The following is a 23,893-nucleotide window of genomic DNA, read 5'->3' as shown; positions in this document are numbered from 1 at the left end:
AGCCATACTGTAAATAAGAATATAGTTGTATGTATATTCCGTCCTCCTCAAAAACCATCCGTCGATACAAATACTTATTTATTTTCTACTGAAAACAGAATCTTCAAGAAAAAGTAGTAATGGAAGCAAAGGAGACCAAGTCAAACTTTTTCAAACTAGATCTGAATCAGCCAGGAAATTATTCGTTGAATTTAAAACAAACAAAAAACATGTAAATAAAAGTTTTAAAAAATTTGTTAAGGCAAAACTTTAATGTCCGCTAGAGAATGAGCGCCAGGACTGACGAACCAAATAATTTATTTACTGGCTGTTCATAAGTATATAGAATCTACATAAAAAAAAAGTACGCCAGTCAATCTTGATTTTCATAGACACAGCAGATAGAAAGACATTTCAGTTATAGAGTGACTTCGCTCCTACCAATATTCGCCTGTTTACAAGCTAGGTTATTTCCCCTATTCTTACTATAACCAGACATAGCAGCATAATTTAATTGCCAGCGGTTTCCCTTGAAGTGCCTATTTGAGCACTTTAAGTTTAAGTGGTTGAGTGTGGTTGGTTTTCGTGTGGTTTACTTTAAGTTAGGTTATATTAGGACAGTGTTGCCCTGCAAGATTAGGGTATCACAAGATTACACCCCGCAATGACGTTACTTTGTAGATTGTTTGTTCCTAAATTCAACTTTTAAACTTTAGAAGATACGGACTAAACAGAAACTCCTCCATAGCCCCTGAAAGCCTGGACAGCTGGGAGGAAGGGAAATATTAGTGATAAAATAACGACGCTTTCACAAAATTACCTTGTTGAGCATTGACACCAAACTATAGCCAACCCTTATATCGTATTGAATAAGGGAAAATAGTTTGAAACTTTAGGTCAGGTGAGGTACTATGAGCCCCAAAGGGTAAAGGTTCCCCCGAGGGGTTATGGGAAAAAATACCTCCCCCATATTTTTAATTTGTTTGAAATGTTAAGAGAAAGTATTCAGTGCTCAAAAGTCACTATTGATGAAAGCACCATACAAACTATTTTAGTGATAAAAGTTATTGTATTATGAACCAAAAATGTGATTTGGATTGCTTGTAAATAAAATAATATAAATTGGCGCCTAGTAAATGTAAAGAAATATACTAAAAACAATTTAAATGTATTTTAACAAATGTATTATTTACAACTAGTATGCTGATGATTTAAAACTCAAAGCAATTGTTAGTGTCGTGAACTCAGTTTGCTAAAAATAGACCTTTAGGTTTAATTATATATCTAATTAAGTTATATCTTAAAGAAAAGTTACAGGATGTCTGTTTTTATGCGTGTTTGTATGCTGAACCGATATGGTTCTTTATATAGTTGCTTCTCATAGATCCTGGAAAGGTTTATATCTAGCTTCCAAGTGAAAGTTTTTTTAGCAAAGTATTTAATTTCTTAGTTGGCTCAAAAACTTAAATAAAATTTAATTGTTTGGTTCAGGGACAAGGGAAGTTCTTTCTGATCAACAATTCTATTAAAATCACGCAACTAATTCACGAAACCTTTAAAAGTTTTGAATGTTTGGGATGATTCAACTATTATAAAAAAGGGTTTATAGTAAAGTAGATAAGAGTTTAAATTCGCTAAATCTCATCACTAAACCTCACTATTAGATAAGAAATTAGCAGACCGTTTTTCAAAACAAACAAAAGAATTCTTAACAAACAATTCAAAAGTAGGGAGATTAAAAAAATATTTTAAATTACTTCGTAAAATTTAAATCTTTAATTTTTTTTCTTTTCCATAATATTTGTAACTGATTAAAGACAAAAAACAAAATATTTTAATAAATTTTCACTTTGATGCATTTTCAAACACTTTTATTAACCCCTTAAAGCAAGTTAAGACAAAAGTTTCATATTGATTCAATGATTAAAATACATCTTACTTTAAAGCTCAAAAATAAAATTCATTGTTCATTACTTATTAAAACAAGGATGACAACATTCATAAGCGAAGCGCTGAAATTGAAGGACAAACATACATTAACTCTAGTAGAGTGTCAGAACTGAATAAACTGAATATTAACGCATATGTCTACAAAATTGTGAGTAAATTTGTTGCAAAACTGATTAAATACATGTTACTGTTTAAGGACATAATGACGTTTTTTAGGACTTTATTATAGAGATGCTTCGCTTATAACACTTTACCTTGTTGTAATAGGAATCAGTATTCAAAAAATCTGATGACTAGGATAATTTTAACATACAAAAATTTGTTGTAAAAAAAGTAAAAAATAAGCCTGTTTTAAATGAACGAATGAACTTTCTAGTAACGATTTTAGAGTTGCTGCGCTTTCTAAGTGGTATCTAACAGCTATAGGAATTAGCATGTAAAGTTTAAATTGATAGGACAATTCTAACCTTTTTAAATTAACGGAAACAGCTAACTGTAATGGAAAGACTTACGACTTACGGACCGAAAATAATTATAGAAAAGCTTCGCTTTTAAAAAATAAATAAACATAAAATACTAAATTCTATTTGACAAACACCTTAATAACAAATAAGCATAAAAAATATATATATTGGTGCCTTACCACAAAGTTGCCTATTAAGCACTGATCCCCCTCCTTATTAAGATTATATCTTTTTGTTTCCTTAATGCTATACGAAAAAGACCCCCGCCCCTTTGATCGTTTACAATTTGTTTTAAGTTAATGGTGGGGAAAGGGGGGATTCTGTGCTCTACAAGGCACTTTGGGGGAAATTACCCATTTTTAAATTCTGTAATAAGTTTGTAAATTGTTAATATTCGAGAAGATTAGTTGTTTTTATGTTTAATATTGCAGGACATGATAAATCATTTTATGATTTCAGGGAAGCTCCTTATTTACATTTCCTATTTTGACACTTCCCTCCAACTTGTTTCGCAATTAGAGGCAAGATGTTGTCAAGAAATACCAAATTAAACCACAACATATATTATAAAATTTAGGATTTGGAAAAGAATAGTTATGTAGTTCAGAATTTTATTGATAGGTGTCGTAAAAACTTTTTTTATGTAAAATTTTTTGATGAGATAAATATCTAAACAATCTTAAATATTTTTGAAAATATTACAGCTATCCACTCTTTGGGATTTTCAATAAATTTTATTCACTATTAAACATATAATTTACGAGTAGTCTATGATTTAGATAAAATATATAAAATATGTAAAAAGCATTATTCAACTCGTTCATCTCAAAACTGAACATGGAACTAATCTCTGACTATCATTTTTGCATGGCTTGTAGTAAAGTGAGCAAAAACTAATAAAATAATGCTTGAGATTCTTATCAAATTCTGCCAAAAGTTGCATAATCTCATCATCTAGTTTTAACTGGAAATCTATGAAATCAGCTCTAAAGCATTGTTTGCCAGAATAGCCTTCCCTTGTCCCTGGTTTGGTTTCAAAATAGTTGTGTCTGAACTGTTCAACCAATAATTATATCCTAATAAAGATACTTTTAAGCTATAATCCCTCGTCTTGTATTGCAAGATTCATAGTTTTTTTTTATAATTTATTAATATTGAAACCTATGCCAAGCTCATATATGTCATAGTTGCTCACCTTTTTTGTAATAAATCTATATATACTAACCTTCTGTTGGGATCTTTGTGCAAAATTATTCTGGAATAGATTATTTTAAAAAAGAAACTTTGAACCTTAAATAATGGTTATAGGGATAAGACAATGGATCTAAAATTAATTTTCTTGGCTATCTCCGACCTTAGGTGACGAAACTAATATATACGAATAACTAAATTTTTCTTGGCATTTACCGTACTTTTAACCCTTACAGATCGGGCCCCAATTCCCACCTTAATAGATCAGGGGGGGGGGGGTCATATTGACCCCCCCACCATATCTCGGCTCCTGTTACAGTTAGAGACTTAAAAAATTTTCTGGTGGTTCATGTGCATAATTATAGAAAATTACTTTTTCTAGTCACAGCGGTGAGACTGCTCTTTAGCCGCTAAATATTAAAACAGCTGTAAAGCGGCAAATTTTAGAGCTATGATCACCAAATTTTGGTGAAACTTTTATTTTTTATAACAACGGCAAAAAACGGATCTGTTTCGGATCACATTAAAACAAAACATAAAAAATTTGGTTAGTCTAGCGGTTTTGAAATTCGGCGGCTGGCAGCTTAAAAATGGCAAAATTACAGGTAGGAAAAAGAAAATCGGTCAAAGAAGGGTCAAACTGTCATGACCTTTCTACTGACGGAAGTTTATTATTGCTCAAGGATGTACTACAATTTTTTTTAGGTCTCTAGCTGTAATAGACGACACGATATAAAAGATTTAAGTCCATATTAAAAACAGAACATAAAATCGGTCAGGAAGCGGTCAAAGGGTCATAGCACCACTATTCTTAGATATTAGTTGATATCTCTGTATTAACAAAAAAAATTTAGGTATTTATCTTATACACAAGTCATAAAAAAATTAAGATTTATTTAGAATTTTTTCTAAATTTAATGCCACCTAACCAACTTTGACCGGACGTCACGACCGACACAGACCAGATATCCTTATAAGATAAACTCTTGCCGACGTATAATTACTTAACTTAAAAAGTCATGAAGTCACACTCTGTTTTATCTACAAAAAAAACATTGAAAAAACTAAGGGGGGGGGGGTCAATAGGTCCCCCCCCCCCCCCCCCGATCTGTATGGGTTCATATAGAAAATATAAGAGGGCAGTTATAATGGTAGTCAGGTTTACTATGTAATACAATAGCTAAAAATCCTAATTTTGTCAAATTAATTTCGTAATAAGCTGGGACAAGTTTACGAAAAATAATATTTACTATACCATGCTCCAAGAATAGTTTACAGAGTTGCATATAATCAAACAAATCAAAAAAAAATTAGTCAATAAATATATTTAGTATTAAAAATTAATAAAAAGGCTAAAACAGTAGATAATAAAATTATTGTTTAGCAACTCCCTTCTTGGCAGTGACAACTAGTACACCATCAGCAGACAGGTTGGATACTACATCCTCCTTGGTAACACCTTCAGGTAGAGTGTACATGCGCTGGAACTGACGAATAGTCACTTTCTTGCTGTCTGTATCCCTCTCCTCGTGTTTACCTGCAAGAAAAATTAAGCAGTAAGTCAGGGATCTCAAGGGATAAGTTAATGGCCGGTAAATCAATAAATCCCCATTGATAAGGATACACAAAATACCCCGTTCTAGATTACAATTAATGATTGAAACCAAATAAAGAAACCAATAAAAGTTTGGTAAAAGTCCCAAAAATTGTATAGTCAACGAATAAGACTTTGGGGACTAGTGTAATAAACGGCCCAAAGTTCCTCCCTTCCGGAATGTCCTTTCCCTCAACTATAGAACACTAAAACACCTTATTTTTAGATACAAAAAAAATTAGAAGGCTAATAGGGGTTAGCTCAAAGACCTTGCAGAGCTTATAACCTAACCAAAAAACGAGCAGAAAACTATCTCACTTTAAAAGAAATGATTAAGTTTTGCTAGACTATGCACTTTTAGAGTAAAGTCAAAATAGAATAATAATCACGAAACCTAAGAAGTTAATATTTAATAAAAGTACCTGAAATTTTAAAGACACCATCCTTAACGGTAAGATGTAGTTCACTAGGTCTGTATAGGTGAGTGTCCAGGGTGAGAACAAAACCATCCGCACTCTCCTGGAACCTCACCAGCTCGTTGTCCATGCCCTCGGTGTACAAGCCAAGAGCCTTGCTGGCCTCCTAAAAATATAAATCATTAACAAGGACGACAACATCCATAAAAGCGAAGCTCTGTAACCGGAAAAAAACTAACATTCATACTTTTAAAGAGTCAAAACTGATTGACAGAGTACAAATGTAGAAGTTCTTAAAAAATGCAATTTAATTAAAAGATAATGTTTAAGGACATGGTCATATTTAAGACTTAAAAATTGTTGTCGAAAAGGTTAACCATAAAAATACTAGGCGTAAAAAGCATAACAAATATGATTAAAGTAAACAAGGAAACAAATATGTAGCAACGCACATAAATAGACCACCTAACAAATTTATTTAACAAAAGAAAAATGAAAAGAAATAAAAATGAATGATAAAATAGAAAATAAAGAAACATTATAAAAAAATGTCTTAGTGGCAATACCCATGCATTACAAATAAAAGTAAAAAATGTTTAAAGACAAAACTGAGCAAAGAAACCCTTGAAGGTACCTCTTATTTAGGTTTACAGAATATCAAAAACTCACTTTAAGTCCAGGCATTGACGGCAGCATCCAGTTTCTTGGGAAAGGAATCATCTGGGTAGTTTCCTCAGCCTTCTTTGCGTCCTTATCGGCACCGTCCTCAGCCTCAATCATGTGCATAGGCGAGTACCCGGTCATGCTGCGCACATGGTCATCAAAGCACTTCAGAACATCACCTATATACGTGTGTGCATGTTATAAATGATATGAAATTGGGTAGAACCGAAGTTTTTTCGCATGCAGTATTTACAGAAAACCAATATTTACTAATCGCATCGTTTTACAGACAGTTTTTTCGCTGCTATTAAAATTAAAAAGATTAGAAGATTAAAACCAGTAGTTCAATTTTACATACTTTTAGATATTGAAATACAAAGGGTCATAATATAACAAGGAAATTGTTGATAAATTTAAATTAAAGAAAAAGTAACTAGGTTTGGACATTTCTAAAGGCCTTGCTACAAAGGCATCTCCAGACTATAAAGCTATTAAAACAAACCTGACATTTTTGTGACATGATCCTTGACATTCTCATAGTTCTCCCAGGTAAAGAAATGGGGATCATGAAAGAAATAGTCCCTCAAGGTGACTGGAAGCTTGTCAGTGGCCATTTTCTCAACTAATAAATAAAATCAGTAATTAATGTACAAACGTACAACCAGGGCTCGGCAGCCGTGCGTCGTCCGCGACTAAGCCTCAACTTAAAGCCAGTTAAATGTTTTTGAAAATCTATTAGAAAAAAAATTATAATATTTGGGTAAAGTTTAGATTTCCAGTTTATACAATTGCAATTTTGAAAGTGGATTCCTCCCCCCTCCCCCCCAAACTTACAAAAGAAGCGGACGTGCGGCTGCAGAAAAAATTAACAATCATATGAATATAATAAACAAATGTTAAAGGGATAAAATAATAATTTTAAGTAGCAAAGCAAAAAAGTAAGAAGCACAAAATATTACTTAAAAAGTAACTGTAATCAATAAAATATTAAAGAAACAGGTCATTTGACATCATTCAAATTTTCGTCTTATAATAAAAAACAAAACAAATTTGCTACCTACAATTATGAAAACTTAACATATAAATCATACTAAAAATTCGTAAACAATAATAAATCTAATTACCTGCTAAGAAAGATTGTTGTGTAGGACTAAACATGAATTAGTAAAGAAACAATTGATGCCCAAATATTTATATTGTCTAATTCTCCGAAAGAACTGGTGTTTACACAAAAAAAAAATAATTTGTTCTAAACGAAATGATAAGATAAATGTTTCTTTTTTATCTGTAGAAAATGTTTAAAATTGACACATGATAATTTGTGAACGTTTATTTATATTAACGATTTTTTTGTTTGAATGTTTGAACACTTCAAACACCCAACAAAAAAAGCACTGTATAAACATTTCCGTTAAAAAATTATTAAGTATTTTAAACAAAATTAAAATCTGATATTTAAAAAAAAAACATATTATAAATGCACAAAATCTATATTTTATAAAAATTAATTTACATTTATTTATTGTCGTAAAAACTTGGTGGGCTTTTAAATTATTTTATAATAATCAATTATATTACCACTGCACTGTAGATACCCTTATAATAAAGTAACAGGATGTTTGTTTGTACCGAAGGATTTCGTATACCGCTGAACCGGTAGAGATCTCCTTTACAGGGTAACCTCTCATAGGTCCTGGGAAGGTTTATAACTATTTGAGTTAGGGTACCAACACACTCTATAGAGAAATCGCCCCTAGAAAAAAGACCCCCAACCCTAATTAAAACTTAAATTATAAATAAGGGGAGGGGTAGAAGTACGGACTTTCTTAAAACGATTATGGAGTTGCTACGCTTACTAAATCGTACATAAATACTACAGGAATCACCATATAAAGTTAAAATCGATAGAACAATTATAAAATGCTTTAATTACCAATAAGAACTATCTATTAGGATAGAAGCTAGATCAATTTCTATTTATACAAATAGAAATACTATGGTAAAGGATTGACGGACGGATGAACAGAGTTATAGAGTAGAATTTTTTCAGAAGTCCCTTTTCTATTTCCCAAAAATGTTACGGACAGACAGACAAGCAAATTTTATATTCAAGTTTTGCTACTATGAAAACAAATTTATCACATATTGATCAAAAATCTTTATTAATACAGACTGCGTATTAATTAGAATAATAGAAAGAAAGGCCAAGAATCCAATAAACCACAACAAAAATAGTAAAGGAGATAGGAAGATAAAATTTTATAAACATTTTCATATGTTGTAATACTCTAGTTTCCTTTCCTAAAATAAAATTTGGGTTCAAATATATTAAACTAGCGGCTACGCCCCTAGAGGCCTCTAGGGGCACTTGAGGAGAGAGTTGAATTTAAAAATTCAAGAAAAAGTAAAAATAAATTTTTTTGGGGGGGGCGAACAATTTTTTTTTGAGGGGGGGAGGGGGTGCCCCTCCCCTCATTTTTCATTTTAGTTTTAAAAAATTTAAAAAAAAAATTTGGGGGGGGGATTTTTCATTTTTTTGGGGGGGGGGGGTTGGGGTGTCCCACCCCCCAAGAAAATAGTTATAAACCTTCCCGGGACCTATGAGAAGCTACCCTGTTAAGGAGAACCCGATCGGTTCAGCGGTTAGCGAGATCCGTCGGTACAAACACATAAACACACAGACACACAAACATCCTGTTACTTTATTATAAGGATGTATGTTATATAAGTACCTAAAGTTTTGTAAATATATTACATTTTTTCATTGGTTTGACTAAAAACTTTGGGTACTTAAATAAAATCTTGATTATTTGGTTTAGACTAGCAGTTTCCAATCTTTTTAACCAATAATTTCAGTTTATAAATGGAGTAATTTTGTTTATCATCATTTGGGATGTACGTCATAATATCTTTACTTACCCCTACCCCCCTCCCCCTTTAATTGACGTCCTTTCCTCTTTAAGTATGTAAAAGACAATTGCAAATTGGACATAGACAATGAAACCAATTTAAAAAGTAGCCTTGCATCTAAAAACTTGAAAGCAAACCTTTTTTGTTTTGTCTCTTGAGTTGGCACATTAGTGTGTGACAGGATATTATGATTACTGGATAGATAAGGTTCACAATCATCCATATATCAATCATCTACAATTCATCAAGATTAAATTGAAACAAAATTATGATGTGGTAACCGCCTCGGTTAAATGGCCGTTACCCAAGTTCAAATGACTACGGCAGTGCAACAGACGTGGACACGTATAATTATAGAGAAGCTGGGCTTCTCTGGCTATCACCAAATAACAAACAGAATCTATTCAGATGTTACTTTATTCAGAGTCTAAAGGTTACTGCTTTATAATACAACAAATAATAAATACACAGATTGGAATTATTAACCCTTACAGATCGGGGGGGGGGCTCAAAGAGCCCCCCCCTCTAGTTTTTTCAATCTCATTTTTTTTGTAGGTAAGATGGAGAGCTGTAACTTCATGTCTTTTTAAGTTTAGTAATTATACGTCGGCAAGAGTTGATTTTATTCGGATATCTGGTCTGTGTCGGTCGTGGTGTCCGGTCAAAGTCGGTTGGGTAGCAAAAAAAATTAGAAAAAATTCTAAATAATTCTTAATTTCTACATTATGACTTTTGTGTATAAGGTAGAAACCTAAAATTTTTTTGGTGAATACTTAGATATCAATGACCTTCTGAGAAAAGTGGTGTTATGACCGTTTGACCACTCCCTGACCGACTTTATGACCGATTTTTGTCCGGCTTTTACTACAGATATAAATCATGAATATCGTGGCTTCTATCACAGCTAGAGACCTCTAATTTTTTTTGGTAAATCCTTGAGCAGTAATAAACATATAAAAATATTAATTTGCGCCGCCAACCGCCGTTTTACCGCCGTAACCGCCGAAAATGGCGGTTTCCGTTATTTGCCGTTTTTCGGCGATGATCAGAAAAAGTAATTTTTTTGTTATGAAAAATAAAAGTTCGTCCTAAAATTTGGTCATCCTAGCTGCAAAATTGGCCGCTCTATAGCTGTTTTAAAATTTAGCGGCTGGCCGCTAAAAAGCGGCTAAGGAGCGGTCTGACTGCTATGACTAGAAAAAGTAATTTTCTCTAAAAATACACATGAACCACCAGAAAAAAATTTTACGTCTTTATCTGTACCAGGAGCCGAGATAGAGGGGGGGGCTCTTTGAGCCCCCCCCCCAATCTATTAAGGTGGGAATTGGGGCCCGATCTGTAAGGGTTAATACTAAATCAAAATCAATATAACTATACATACATTAATCAAAATAGACAACAATTATCCCCCATCCCTGGAAAGGGGTGGGGGAACCAAACAATGCAGATTAGCCATAATGCAGCTGTCAAATCTATAATTAGTTTTAAAGCATGGGGAGGGGTCAGGTGGACCCCTTCCCCCGGTACTCGGGGGAGGGCCCTCGGCCCTCCTCCGAACCAAGGTCAGGGTTGCCATATAACATGGCTCAGGGTCGCCGAATACCACAACTCTCCCCTCGGAAGGTTGGGGGGGGGGGGTTTTATTCTGCCCCACCAGACTTCTGACAGTGGTTGAGGCCTTCGGCCCGTTCCTTATGGGATTTTTCCCCCACCCTACGGTAAGGGGGGGGGGGGGTTTCCAGGGACAACTGGCCCTATCGGCCTCAGGGGTGCAGGGACTGTTATTTACAGGGGTTAACAATTCAATGGAATCCTAGTGGTGCTCTTAGAGTTGAAGGTAGAGGCTGGCTTTTGTTGGGCACGTAGCTCGGGGCCAGCGGTTGTCAGGCCGCCATGGGGTGCGGCCGCTGCGGGGCCGGTCAGCAACGGGGCGTTCTGGTTGGCTGTGGCAGTGGCTGGAGCACTGGCTACAAGGTTTACCGTCTGGGCGGCAGCCTGGCCTCCCGAGGGGCCACGGGGATTTCCATTTACGTTTCCAGAGTGTGGCCCAGGCTTGCCTGTGCGGTCATTCCCGCTATCGGATGACTTCATAGACACCATTTCCTTGGCCACTTCCCGTCCAATAGGAATGGCATCCCAGTCCACTGAGAAGTCTCGAGACTTGGCGTGGTTGGCCCTGGCCCTGGCCAAGGCCTTGCGGTACAAGGTTGGGTGATACAGGAAGACTTGTGACATCGCATTCAGGGCGGCACGTACACCTCCTTGTGCTGCCGCCAGGGAGATAATGGTTAAGTCCCCCAGTAGCTTGAGAATCAACAGCAACAAACACAGTATGGCTGCGCCATCTCCCCACTTGTGGATGGCCTGTCTAAATCCAGCCCAGACATCCAGGGTTTCCTCCCCTTCCTCCACCAGCCTGTCGATATTATAGGACACTATGCCATGGTCTCCTGTGGCTGAACAGCTTCCCTGCTGGATGCAGGAACCATACAACAGGCCAGTCAGCATGGCGGCCTTATACGCCAGAAACGACAGTAGCTGCTGCCAATCATTCAGCTCGGCCTGGGAATACAACCCTCCCGAGCTAAAGTCGTCCAGGGGCTCGGTCAGCAGTTGTTTGGGTGTCTCCAGCAGGGGCGGCCTCTTCTTAGGGGCTGGAGTTAGCTCTATCCACCCCTCCTCGGCGTGCACCGTTAGGGGGTAGGTGGAGGAGCAGGGAATCTTGGTGTTGTGACTGCTGTACACCTTTGTCACGGCATCTACAAATCCGGTGGGCTCCAACGGCACCTTGTCCCAGCATTCGTTGCTCTCCCTTACCACGTACTTATTACACTGGCAGGTAAGCTGAAGCAATACATCTCCCCTCAAGATGGAGAACGTGCTCCCCTGGACGCGCACCGGATGCGCCGGGTCTAACTGCTGGAGCTTCCAACAATTGGCCGCCACCTCTTCAGCTGCTGCGCTTCGCATCCGAGTCTCCAGGGTGAATCCGATGTAGGCCGCGTGTATCTGGGCCTGGAGGGGGGACATCCACGTCCCTGGCCGATACTCTGGGCAACGCTGCCACGGCCGGGTCGGCTGCCACGAACAATGCTGGGTGGTTGGTGGCATGGGCTTCGAAGTCGCAGTTCACTATAGAGGTGGGGGTAGTCATGTTAATGAAGAATTGTGCCTGATGGTCCACCAAGAATGCATCAATCACCAGGCTGGGCTGGAGGCTGCGGATCAGCCTCAAGGGGCAATCTCTTCCCAGGTGGTCCCACACGTACGTGGCCTCTCCGGTGACGCAGGACAGCTCTGACTCAGGTGGTCGGACTGGGACTCCATCCGTCCGTTCTCGACTACGTAGGTCTCCTCCTTGACTAGCAGCCTTCGCTCCTGGAGCACCAGCTCATTGCGGTACAGCTGGCCTTCAAAGTGGACGTCCTCTCCTTCACAACCCACCCCCTCGGGGCTGTTTACCAGCGCCCCCACCATATCAAGGGTGAAGAACAGGGGGTGGTTCAGCTGGAACGTCAATGGCTTGGTCTTGCCTGGCAGGGTGTAGACTCGGTTCCGGGCCAGGTCCCAGCAAGTCTCTGGGTCAATCTTGGTTGGCCGCATGAGGGTGGGGACCGACGTCACCTTCAGGTGGCCCCAGACGCCACACCTGAATGTCCACTGGGACACTGTGAGCTGGCAGCTATACCCAGTGGTCTCCCGGATCTTGACTTGTTGCAGGATGTGTACCTCATGGCCTAGAGGCACCTCCTGGTGTAGCGGCTCTTGGCTATGCATCCGCTCTTTGTTGAAGGCTGTAACATGGGTGGGGTTGGCACAGTCCCACCCTATCAAGACATAGCTGGCGGTGGGCCACACAGCTGCTAGCAGTAGGCCCTACAGAACCATCCACCAGTGGGAGCACCGGCCGGATGGCCACCATCCTCTTGCGCGCATCTGTGGGTTCTCGGCTCTGGCCACAGCAGCTTCTTGGGAAGGAGGGCTGGTTGTCTGTTCCTGGCTAGATATAAATTTCCATTGAGTGTTATCTTTAGACGCCTGGGGCTTCCCTATACCCTCCCCAATGACGGACTGACAGGCGACCGGTGCCTGTTGGGGCGTCGGCTCCCCTAGCCTCAAGGTGGCCCTTCCCTCTTCCATTGCATGCACAGTGGTATGGGGCTCTAGTGCGTGTGGCACAGGCTCGCCCTGCGTTACATCCCTCCCCTGCCCTAGGAACTCAGGTGCATGTGGCACAGACAAGTCCTGATACCCCCAAATCTCAATCTCCCCAGCCTCTGGTGCGGGGGGCACAGGCAAAGCTGGGAGGTTACAACATATTGGGTACAATGCATTTGTTAATTTTAACTTATCCTGACTCAGTTGAGGGGGATGGACAGCTGGACACAGTTGAGGGTGAGGGACAGCTGGACTCTCCCTGCTGGCTGGGGGCTCAGGCTGACTGGGGGTGACGGTTGTCACCCCTTCCTCCGCGGCTGTGGGCTCGTTCTGGGGGCCAGGTCTCTCGGTGGCGGCGACGGTTGTCGCCCCAGGCACCAGCGTGGGGGTGCTGGGTAGCACCCCTCGGTCTTCACAGGTGGCGGCGATGGTTGTCGCCCCATACATCAGCTTGGGGGTGCGGGGTAGCACCTCTCGTCCTTCCCAGGTGGCGGCGACGGTTGTCGCCCCATACATCGTCTCGGCCTCACTGGCTAGCGCCTCTTGCCTCTCCCGCTCGGCAGCCGCGAGGGTCCCCTCGTACATCGTCCAGGTGGCGCTGGGTAGCGCCTCTCGTCTCTCGCTGGGGGTGAAAGGGGTTACCTCCTCCTTCGGGGGGCTCTGCCTGGCAGTTACCATCATGTTGAGGCCTAGGGGCAGCGGCCGCAGGACTTCTGGCTCCGCAATGTTGGTTGGCTGCACATATTCTGGCCCCATGTGGTTGAGGCTGAATTCCAGGCCGACCCGGTTGGGTTCAGCCACTCCTCCCAGCACGTTGATCCTTGCTGGTATGGTTCCAAACTGCGGCATTCCTTCCGAGTGGCCCACAGCGTTGGGGGCGGCGGCTTGCTGGGGTGCTGCCGGCGGTGCACTTCCCTCCATGTTGGCTACCTGGGAGCTGGGCTTGCCCGAGTTAGCGCCCTTGCCGGCTAGGCGTCTCCTCCCGGCCACCTGGTCCCAGTCAGCCTTGCACTCGGCCGCCGTATGGCCTGTGTAGTGGCAACGTTCACACCGGGCAGGCCGGTCATGGCGGGACTGGGCGCGGCGCTCTTCTAGGCTGACCTCCAGGGGGGTAGGACAATCTCTGACCCGGTGGCCTTTCCCATGGCATCGGTAGCAACGGCCCGGAATCTTGGAGGCTTCGTCTGGTGCAACCTTCCCCATCTGGTGGAGACCTGGAGCCAGGGCGCCAATCTCCATTGGCTCCGAGTCATCATACTGGGGCAACTGGACGCTGGCCGAGCCGGTGAGCCCGTCGGTCGCGTCCACCAGGCACACACCCTCCTTCAGCTGCTTGGTTATCATGGTCACGGTGAACATGGCACGCCTCGTGTACTCGGGGACCAAGGCGATCTCATGCCCCATCATCTCACGTTGGCGTTGCGGATGCCGCGGTTCAGTTCGTCTATGAGTTATTCCAGATCTTCGTGGCTGCAGGCCTCCCTGTACAGGGCGCACTTGGTGGAGATATAGGCCTGGATGGGCTCCGTCGAGTGTTGCCTATAGTCCCGGAAGGCTTGCTTCAGGGTCTGGGACTCATAGGCTGGCCGGAACAACATTTCACACTCGGCCTTGACCTGTTCGTAGGTCAAGGCTTGTTGAGGGTCTGAACTGCTGTCAGGAACTGATTTAGTTTTCCTTATCACACTGTAGATAGGGGGAGGAGCTTTGCAATTTCTTGGGATCTATCCTTTGTATGTTATAGAGTAGCTCCCCTCCTTAGTGTGTGTGTGTGTGTGGAATACCCCCTCACAACGCGCCTATGCACAGTTAAAGCGCATGCACACAGGTGAAACGCTCATCTATCCCTCAATCTGCTCTCTCATTGGTCCGTTTTATCCCTTTTGTCCGACAGATTTCGTTGCGTTCCGAGCTTCTCTGCACAACCCGCGCGATGCGCTCCATTCTCCCGGTCTCTGTCTCTGCATGGTAGACGGACTTATCCGAGTGCGGGGAGAAGGGGGAACACGTGAGGGTACGGGGTAAGGACGCCCTTCCCCAGAGGGGGGGGGGGGTGCCGCGGGCTTCAGGTGACTGGGTTATAAAGTAGGTGGGCTTCTTCTTAATCCTTGGCTTATCAAAATGTCACCTTGGATTATATTTACTTCAATTTATGGGGGGACCCTCCCCTTCTGTTGGGGGTAGAGGGCGGTGTATTTGCCATGCTGCAGGGTTGGGGGTTCGAGTTTTAACAATGCATTGTTATCTCGCACCTGGGTTCTATTTTTGGCTTATCAAAAGTCCCGGCAATTGTTTACCAACCCCTGCCCATAAATCTGTTGGTTAGCCTTCACACCAGGGTGACAATACATAAAATCTGATACGATATCTGTTTTTCTCGGTGGGTGGCTGTGTGTAGCCTCCCAGGGTTAGCGTAGTTTTTCTCCTACTGGTACACTACACTCGTATTTTCGCTCACAGCTCGCGGCTATTTTGCTTGTTTTAGCCAGTCGGCGGCAGGGAATGTCCCGTCCTGCAGCGCCGTGGGTTCGAATCCAGGTGGTGGCGGCAGGGAATGTCCCGTCCTGCAGCGCCGTGGGTTCGAATCCCGCTATCCTTCGCAGTGAGTAATGGGCCTGTTTCAGCCATCTGCAGTTACTTGGCCTGTTTCAGCCAGTCAGCGGGCCTGTTTCAGCCCGTGAACGCACAATCCTCCGTTAGATTTCGCCGCTCTCCGCGGTTCTCTGTTACTAAGGTTCTCACTTCCACAACTGCCGGATACAGAGTTAGACCTTGCTATCCAGGGTGGGTAATTCAGGTTGCTTGTGTCAGTTTTGCCAGTTTCACTGCTGGGAGTACCTTAGTCTCCGCTGCGCGTCTGCTCTACACTTGTGTTTGCCGTAATCTCACACAGCTGTCACCAAGTTGTGGTAACCGCCTCGATTAAATGGCCGTTACCCAAGTTCAAATGACTACGGCAGTGCAACAGACGTGGACACGTATAATTATAGAGAAGCTGGGCTTCTCTAGCTATCACCAAATAACAAACAGAATCCATTCAGATGTTACTTTATTCAGAGTCTAAAGGTTACTGCTTTATAATACAACACATAATAAATACACAGATTGGAATAATTAATACTAAATCAAAATCAATATAACTATACATACATTAATCAAAATAGACAACAATTATCCCCCATCCCTGGAAAGGGGTGGGGGAACCAAACAATGCAGATTAGCCATAATGCGGCTGTCAAATCTATAATTAGTTTTAAAGTATGGGGAGGGGTCAGGTGGACCCCTTCCCCCGGAACTCGGGGGAGGGCCCTCGGCCCTCCTCCGAACCGAGGTCAGGGTTGCCATATAACATGGCTCAGGGTCGCCGAATACCACAATGACACCAAAAAAAGTTTGGCTGTTTTTCTTTATTTTTAAAAGCGAAGCTTTTTTATAATCAAAAGTTTATAAATTACAAGTTGTCAAATTCTGCGCTTTTTAAATAAACAAGATTGACAACATCCATAAGTAGCGAAGCTCAAAAGTTATGGATGGATCCCCAGAAAAAAAATAACTATAAAGCAGTGTTATAAAAAAAAACATGAAAGTTTTAAACATCTAGGAATCGATCCCGCACTCCAACCAATAAGGAAATCTTAATGAAACTTGGTGAAAACACATATAATATGAACTTTTTACTCCCTGAATATTTCAGCCGTCTAATTTTGAATAGGTGCCTGTGAAGAAAATAACAAAACCTTGAAAATCTAGGAACCAAAAGAGTAGCTTCGCTACTAATAATATGCTGTACTCAATCTATGGATAAAATTATTCTTCTTGTCTGCAAGCCTTTTGGAAAATATTTTAATATCATTTTAGTCCCTGATGAAGTTTATGCTAATAAAGTAAATATTCGGAGCCTCATGTGTTGATTTTTGTCCTTGTTGGGGAACGGGAAAGTTGGTGCGCGTCATTTTTATGAATATACAACCTTGATGTATGTAGAAGCAGGCAGTGAGTTGAATGTTGATATAAATATTGAACCAATCGTCATCATAATTGTTGCATTCACAGCTATTATTCCTTCAACATTTACAAAATATAATTTTATAATTAATTTATTTTTTCATTTGTTTGCATGTAAGGGTGGCCACAAAATCATAGAGTTGATTGTCTGCAGCAAGTTTTGACTCATGTTCATTTACTTTTGAAAGAATTTGTGAGAGCTATTATAATTTTCTTTAAAATATACTACCAGCTAGGCCCCCTTAAGGCTTCTAGGGACACTTGAGTAGGGGAGAATTAATCCCAAAATCATTTTTTTTATTTGAGATTTTTAAACCGGAAAAAAATCTTTTTTTGGCCCCCTTACTTCCCAATTATTTTTGTTTTTTTGTGGGGGGGAGAAAATTATTTTCTAGGGACGATTATTTCCCTTGGGAGGGTGGTGGTACCCAGTGGCGTGCGAAGCACTTTGTCTAGGGGGGGTGTTTTGAAGATTTTGTAAAATTTTGCCCCCCCCTAAATCAAAGTGCCCCGGGGGGGCACTTTGCTTTAGGGGGGGGCATTTTGATTATATATACTAATTTTAAATAAGGGCGTTTTAAGGGGTGGGATTATTTGATTATGGGCCTCCTAGTCCTTATCCCTTCTTCCCCATCCCTATTTCCCATTTATATCCCCCACCTCTTCCCCCCCATCTCTTCTCCCCACTCTGTAATGACCGAAGGGAAGGAACTAGAAAGCATCTTCGAAAAAATAGTACAGAAGATAAATTAACCTTCCCCCCCCCCCTCCACCACATAACATTTTTAATGGGTGGAAGGGAATGTTATAAAATCTCAGCAGGAAGGATGAATAACCCCATTAAAAAAAATTGGGGGGGGGGGGTGAGATAAAAACACTCATTTTGGAAAAAATTTACCAAAAATTAACCTAATATGAAAAAATGATATTAAATATTTCTTTATTGTATTTAAAGAGCATCTGTTGAAATAAATATATATTTTTGGTAGAAAAAGTCACAAATCCTTTTTCCTGTATGTTGTGTGATGACAGTCAAAGTAAATTACATACTGGATGCTCGAAACAGCGAGAAATTTTTTTTTTAATATTATAACCCACAAAAAAATTTATCGTACCAAAAAAACCAAAGATATAATGAACTGTGTAAAAAATAAAAAAAAATACTTGTCCTTTCATTGCGATAAAAAGCAGAAACCATTTGGAAGGGCACGAAGCGCAAATTTTTTTCTTCAAATATGCAGGGAGGGGTTTTTGGGCTATTTATTACACTAGTCCCCAATATTTCATAGCAGAAACCATTTGAAAGGGCGTGAAGCGCAAATTTTTTCTTCAAATATGCAGGGAGGGAGGGGTTTTTGGGCTATTTATTACACTAGTCCCCAATATTTCATAGCAGAAACCATTTGAAAGGGCGCGAAGCGCAAATTTTTTCTTCAAATATGCAGGGAGGGAGGGGTTTTTGGGCTATTTATTACACTAGTCCCCAATATTTCATAGCAGAAACCATTTGGAAGGGCGCGAAGCGCAAATTTTTTTCTTCAAATATGCAGGGAGGGAGGGGTTTTTGGACTATTTATTACACTAGTCCCCAATATTTCATAGCAGAAACCATTTGGAAGGGCGCGAAGCGTAAATTTTTTTCTTCAAATATGCAGGGAGGGAGGGGTTTTTGGGCTATTTATTACACTAGTCCCCAATATTTCATAGCAGAAACCATTTGGAAGGGCGCGAAGCACAAATTTTTTTATCAAATATGCAGGGAGGGAGGGGTTTTTGGGCTATTTATTACACTAGTCCCCAATATTTCATATAAATTTTTCTTATTAGTTGGCTCAACAACTTTGGGGACTTTAATGGAATTTTGATTGGTTGGTTAATTAAGTCGAGTTTCCACACATTTCATCCACTAATTGTAATCTATATAAGGGGTAATTTTGTGTATCATCATTGGGGATGTACAAAATTTCTTTGGTAAAAAGTTTATATTATACAAAATAAAATACTTCCTTTAACCTGGTTTGTTATGTTCAGTGAAAAAAGATTATAACCTAATTTCTACACTAATTAAAAAATTTGGTAAGGTTAAATGAATAGTAACTGTCTGGTTGGCGAGAAGCGCCAAAATTTTTTTTGTGGAGTATTTCTTGATCTTTTTTTTTGGAAACTGGGATAGTTTTGCTTTTTGTAGAGTAGGGGGCAAAAAGGGGCATTTTTGTTGACCAGGGGGGGGCAAAATGGGGCATTTTTTAACATTTAGGGGGGGCAGGGGGGGCGGTTTCTAGGGGGGGGGCAGGGGGGGCGTTTTGGTCGCTAGGGGGGGGCGATTGCCCCAAATGCCCCCTTCGGTTCGCACGCCACTGGTGGTACCCTCCCTAATAATAGCTATAAACCTGCCCAGAATCTATTAGAAGCTATCCTGTAGAGGAGAACCATATCGGTTCTGTCATACATACACACCGACAGAGATCCTGTTACTTTATGATAAGGATATATTATTGTGGCCACCCTGTATAAATGAAACCTACCTTCTAGAGTTCCATAATCACTGAAATAGTTTGTCAACTGGTTGATGAATGTAAGCAGGAAAGTGGGCAGAAATGTGTTCAGTACCAATGGGGTGAAGTTTCTGGAAAAAAAAAGAATTTAAAGGGATTAAATGATGTACAATATACATGCACAAAATTACCCCCTCTGTATGCTATAGTTAGTGGTTGAAACGTTTGGACGCTCAACTTAATGAACCAACCAATCAAAATTTACTAACAGTCCCAATGTTGTTAAACCAACAAATAAAAATATTTTATTAATAATTTTGGGTACTAGCATAATATACAGCCATATGTCTCGTCCCTACCTGAAAATAATGTTTCCCCCAGGGCGTTAGGGACGGACTGATAGATAGACAAAGTAAATTATAGAGTATCTTCGATCTTTTAAGAAAATCACGAAACCTTTATGCATAAAATAGCGGCTAGGACCCTAGAGGCCTCTAGTGGCACTTTAAATGTTTTTTTTATTTCAAATATCTAATTTGAGAAACAATTTGTCTCAAGTCTCTACGCAAAAGCGAGAATATTTTTTAAAAGCTAGATTTTTTGTGATTTCTCTTAGGAGGGGGTTGGTACCCTCCCCCAAAATAGTTATAAACCTTCCCGGGTCCTATGAGAAGCTACCCTGTAAAGGAGAACCTGATCGGTTCAGCTGTTAGCGAGATCCTTCGGTACAAACAGACATCCTGTTACTTTATTATAAGGATATAATCATAATGTATAAATATTTATTTTGAACGACAGACAGAAAAAGTAAATCGTGTACTATAAGGCGGACATTTGGAATTATTGAGTAGCTTCGGCACTAAAAGATAACCGTAAGACTTCAGGAATAAGGTATTGCCAACAAGCGAAACAAATCTAAAATAATATTTGGGGGACAAAATAAGGTCGATTCTACTAAAGTGTTGCCCCCAACGACAGCTGAAAATCACGTATAGGTTTCGTGATTTTTCCCCCGAATTAATTTAGTTGTTGGTATAAGCTGGTGAGACTTACCTTCTCAGCATGAGAGTCACTGTAAGAACAGGAAATCCATCTGGATCTATTTGTGATGTTGAATTCACCATCTCAACATCAAATGTGGAATATTCTGGAAGCAGAAATTTACTTTTTTCAACCTATATCAATAAATCTCAGGGATCTAAAGGGATCAGACAATGGCCGATAAACTGATGTACATCCTCAATGTTGATAAATAAAATTATCCTTTCTGTAGATTACAATTAGTGGTTGAAACATTTGGACAATTAACTTAATGAACAAACCAATCAAAATTCAATGAGTCTTCAAAGTTGTTAAGCCAACGGCAACGAATAAGGAAACATTATTATAAAACTTTGAATGCTAGTTTAAAAACAGTCTATGCCTCCCTCCCCCCCCCCCCCCCCTCCTCCCTGATGAAAAATAGTAGAAGGACCGACCGTTAAAATATTGTTTAAAGCAAATTATTTTTATTATTAGAATAATCTAACTTATATCTGGATAGTAAAAAATCACCCAACAAATTTGTATGAAAGTTATAAAATAACATCTACGATAATTTGTTATAGTTTTGACTACATTGTGCTTAATTATTTTCGTCAAGTGTGCTTTAAAAAAATAAATTTCCTTTGATCATGTTTGTGACTGTTAATTCCATATCTAATAAGTCAGGTTTCACTGCAACTGTGTGTAGTATTATTGGACAGATCTGTAAGTAACAATTCAAAATGTTTTTTTTTATTTTGAACTCACTTGATCATTCATCCAGTAGGAGGGGAGGGGATGGTGTAAATTGGGTGGACTTTTTTGCTTGTTGAATAATTTTTTTCCATATGATATAATTATCATACTCATCTGATTTTTAGTATTATGTTTTCTTGGACAACAAGGTAAATTTTCAAAGCTTAACATCTCTGTAATTAAGTCCAAAAATGAGGTCATGTCGTTAAGCAATCTTAGATTTAATTTTTTTCTGAAACTCAACAATTGTGATTGTTCGCTTGTCTCTCATTTGATCTGATTCTAGAACTTCGCTTTTATGCATGTTTGATCCTTGTTTAATCGGCACAGACAACAGACATTCGGAAGGTAATAGAGAAGTTTAAGATTTGCAAATATATAATAAGAAATGTGTAGTTGTCCTAGGAAACAATGATTAGTGTTTAACCGGTAAAACTCGTTTTAAAAACATTTTGAAATATTTTCCTGAGTGTCAAACGGATAAACCTTCCAGTCGAAATTACAAATAAAATCAATTGTATATTTATTATCTTTGTAGATCTCCACATTTTCTCCTTCATAGTAGAAATCATTTCTTACTGTTTCATACTTGGAGTAAAATTGTGAGCTGTTTATAAGCTTCAGGTAAATGAAGCTGTCATGTTCGTCTGCCAGATTTGAGGTTTCTATAAAGGTTTTCGTGTCTTTAATTATGAAATCTGGAATCCAAATATTTTTCCATTCTTGATATTTAAGGACATTTGTGCTTGTTTGTAGATTGGTAAATTGTAATCTGTCATCCCTCCAGTTTGTTAACACTGTTATTGACAAATTAAGATTTTTAAAAAAGAATAATTATTTCAAAAAAATAATTAAAAAGCAATGGAAGCTATTTATTTATCCCTTTCGGTTACTCTGACAGACATTAGGACATCTACTACTTATAAATTACAATTTCAAAAGAATGTTTTTTTGCTTTTCTAAAGATCATGGATCCAAATTATAAAAAAGTGAATAAAAGGGAAAAGGGGACTATGCACGAGAGGGAGAGCAAGTGATTCTGAGCACCTTCCAGCAGAGATTCTGAATATTTTTTTGTGATTATACTAGGGTTATGTTTAATGTCGTTATATCAATTTTAAAAATAAGTTTCACCATGGTTACATATGAAATTTTTTTTGAAATATTAGGCATTTTTTGGCTATGTAACATCAAATGTTTTGTTGAGTTCAAACTGCTGTGACACAAAAGTAAACTTTTCCAACGAAAATGTTAATTTAGAAAAAGGGATGGTAACTTGTATTATTGTAAACAGTTTTTTTTAGTGTACTTTCGTAATTTACAGTATTTGATTGTATTTTGGCGTGTTATTTTATTAGAACCTTTGAACTCAACATAACATTTGATAAAAATTCGTAAAATTTGGTCCGTTGGTCGACTATATATTGAAGCGACAAAAGACATGAATATATGTATATTTATATAGGGTAAATGATTTAATCTATTTTATCCCTTTTCCTCGAGTTATTTCTTACTATGTTTATGACACCTGAACATCTTCTTTATAACTCTCTTTGTCCAGCTATGATTCATTTTCTACTTTGCTACTTATGATAATCAGCATCCTTGTTTTTAAGGTTTAACTGAACTAAATCTCATAGTGTCCCTTTAAATTTGATTTTAATAGTAGAGTCCATAGGATGAACTTCAAGAATTGTTTCTAATCTAACAAACACTGAAACCTCGAGTTTTTCCTGTTGGAGACAGTCAAACATAATCAAAAATATTCTCAACAATAAATATTTTAAATACGCTGGAATAGAACCGGTTCTCAGAATACTGAAAAATAATGTATTGCATCGTAATACAGATAATTTTCCACGAATATTAAAATTTAAATTTATAAAATTAGAACAAGTTTTTTTTATCTCGAGCCTGACAAAACTGGTTTTAATCTTAAATTATTTCATTTTAATAGGTTATATAAATCAAGTGAATGTTATTAAACCTCCCAATAAATTTTTGGGCGAGTAATCAAACCCCTCCACATGAACATAGGTAAAACAAGTATTAGGGTCGAGCCTAGGTAAAACATATTTTTGGTTTTATATATTGGTGAATATCCAAAAAAGACTTTATTAAAATTATATTTAATGCCCTGTTGAGAAGTAGTTGGTACAATATTGTTGTATCCAAGGGGAAACTTCACTAGAAAACAATTCTCTTCATCTTCTGCCTAAATTAATAAAAACAAGTATGACAACATCCATTAGAAGCGAACCACAAATGAAATTACTCAGCTGATGTTCA

General features: G+C 39.1%; 1 protein-coding gene across 1 annotated transcript; it reads right to left on the bottom strand.

The window, feature by feature from the left end:
- Positions 1-4,898: 4,898 nt before the first annotated feature.
- On the bottom strand, positions 4,899-7,676 carry LOC145319281 (heat shock protein beta-1-like). Its single transcript, XM_080161323.1, has 5 exons — positions 7,382-7,676; positions 6,760-6,879; positions 6,264-6,436; positions 5,601-5,760; positions 4,899-5,121 (listed from the first exon to the last, which is right to left on the bottom strand). The coding sequence occupies exons 1-5, from the start codon at positions 7,413-7,415 to the stop codon at positions 4,958-4,960; spliced, it is 651 nt and encodes a 216-aa protein (XP_080017449.1). The 5' UTR covers positions 7,416-7,676; the 3' UTR covers positions 4,899-4,957.
- Positions 7,677-23,893: the final 16,217 nt, after the last annotated feature.

This window comes from Acartia tonsa, chromosome 5 (assembly GCF_053477335.1).
Source record: "Acartia tonsa isolate MP-2025a chromosome 5, ASM5347733v1, whole genome shotgun sequence".
NCBI classification, from domain to species: Eukaryota; Metazoa; Arthropoda; class Copepoda; order Calanoida; family Acartiidae; genus Acartia; species Acartia tonsa.
Note: the sequence above shows the minus strand (reverse complement) of the source record. Positions and strands in the feature narration are given on the sequence as shown.

Excerpts from the sequence above, each read along its gene's own strand:
- LOC145319281 (XM_080161323.1), bottom strand. The coding sequence starts at position 7,415 with ATGTTTAGTCCTACACAACAATCTTTCTTAGCAG. Across the intron at positions 6,437-6,759 it reads TCATGTCACAAAAATGTCAG|GTGATGTTCTGAAGTGCTTT; the intron begins GTTTGTTTTAAT and ends ACACGTATATAG. Across the intron at positions 5,122-5,600 it reads TGGTGTCTTTAAAATTTCAG|GTAAACACGAGGAGAGGGAT; the intron begins GTACTTTTATTA and ends TTTTTCTTGCAG.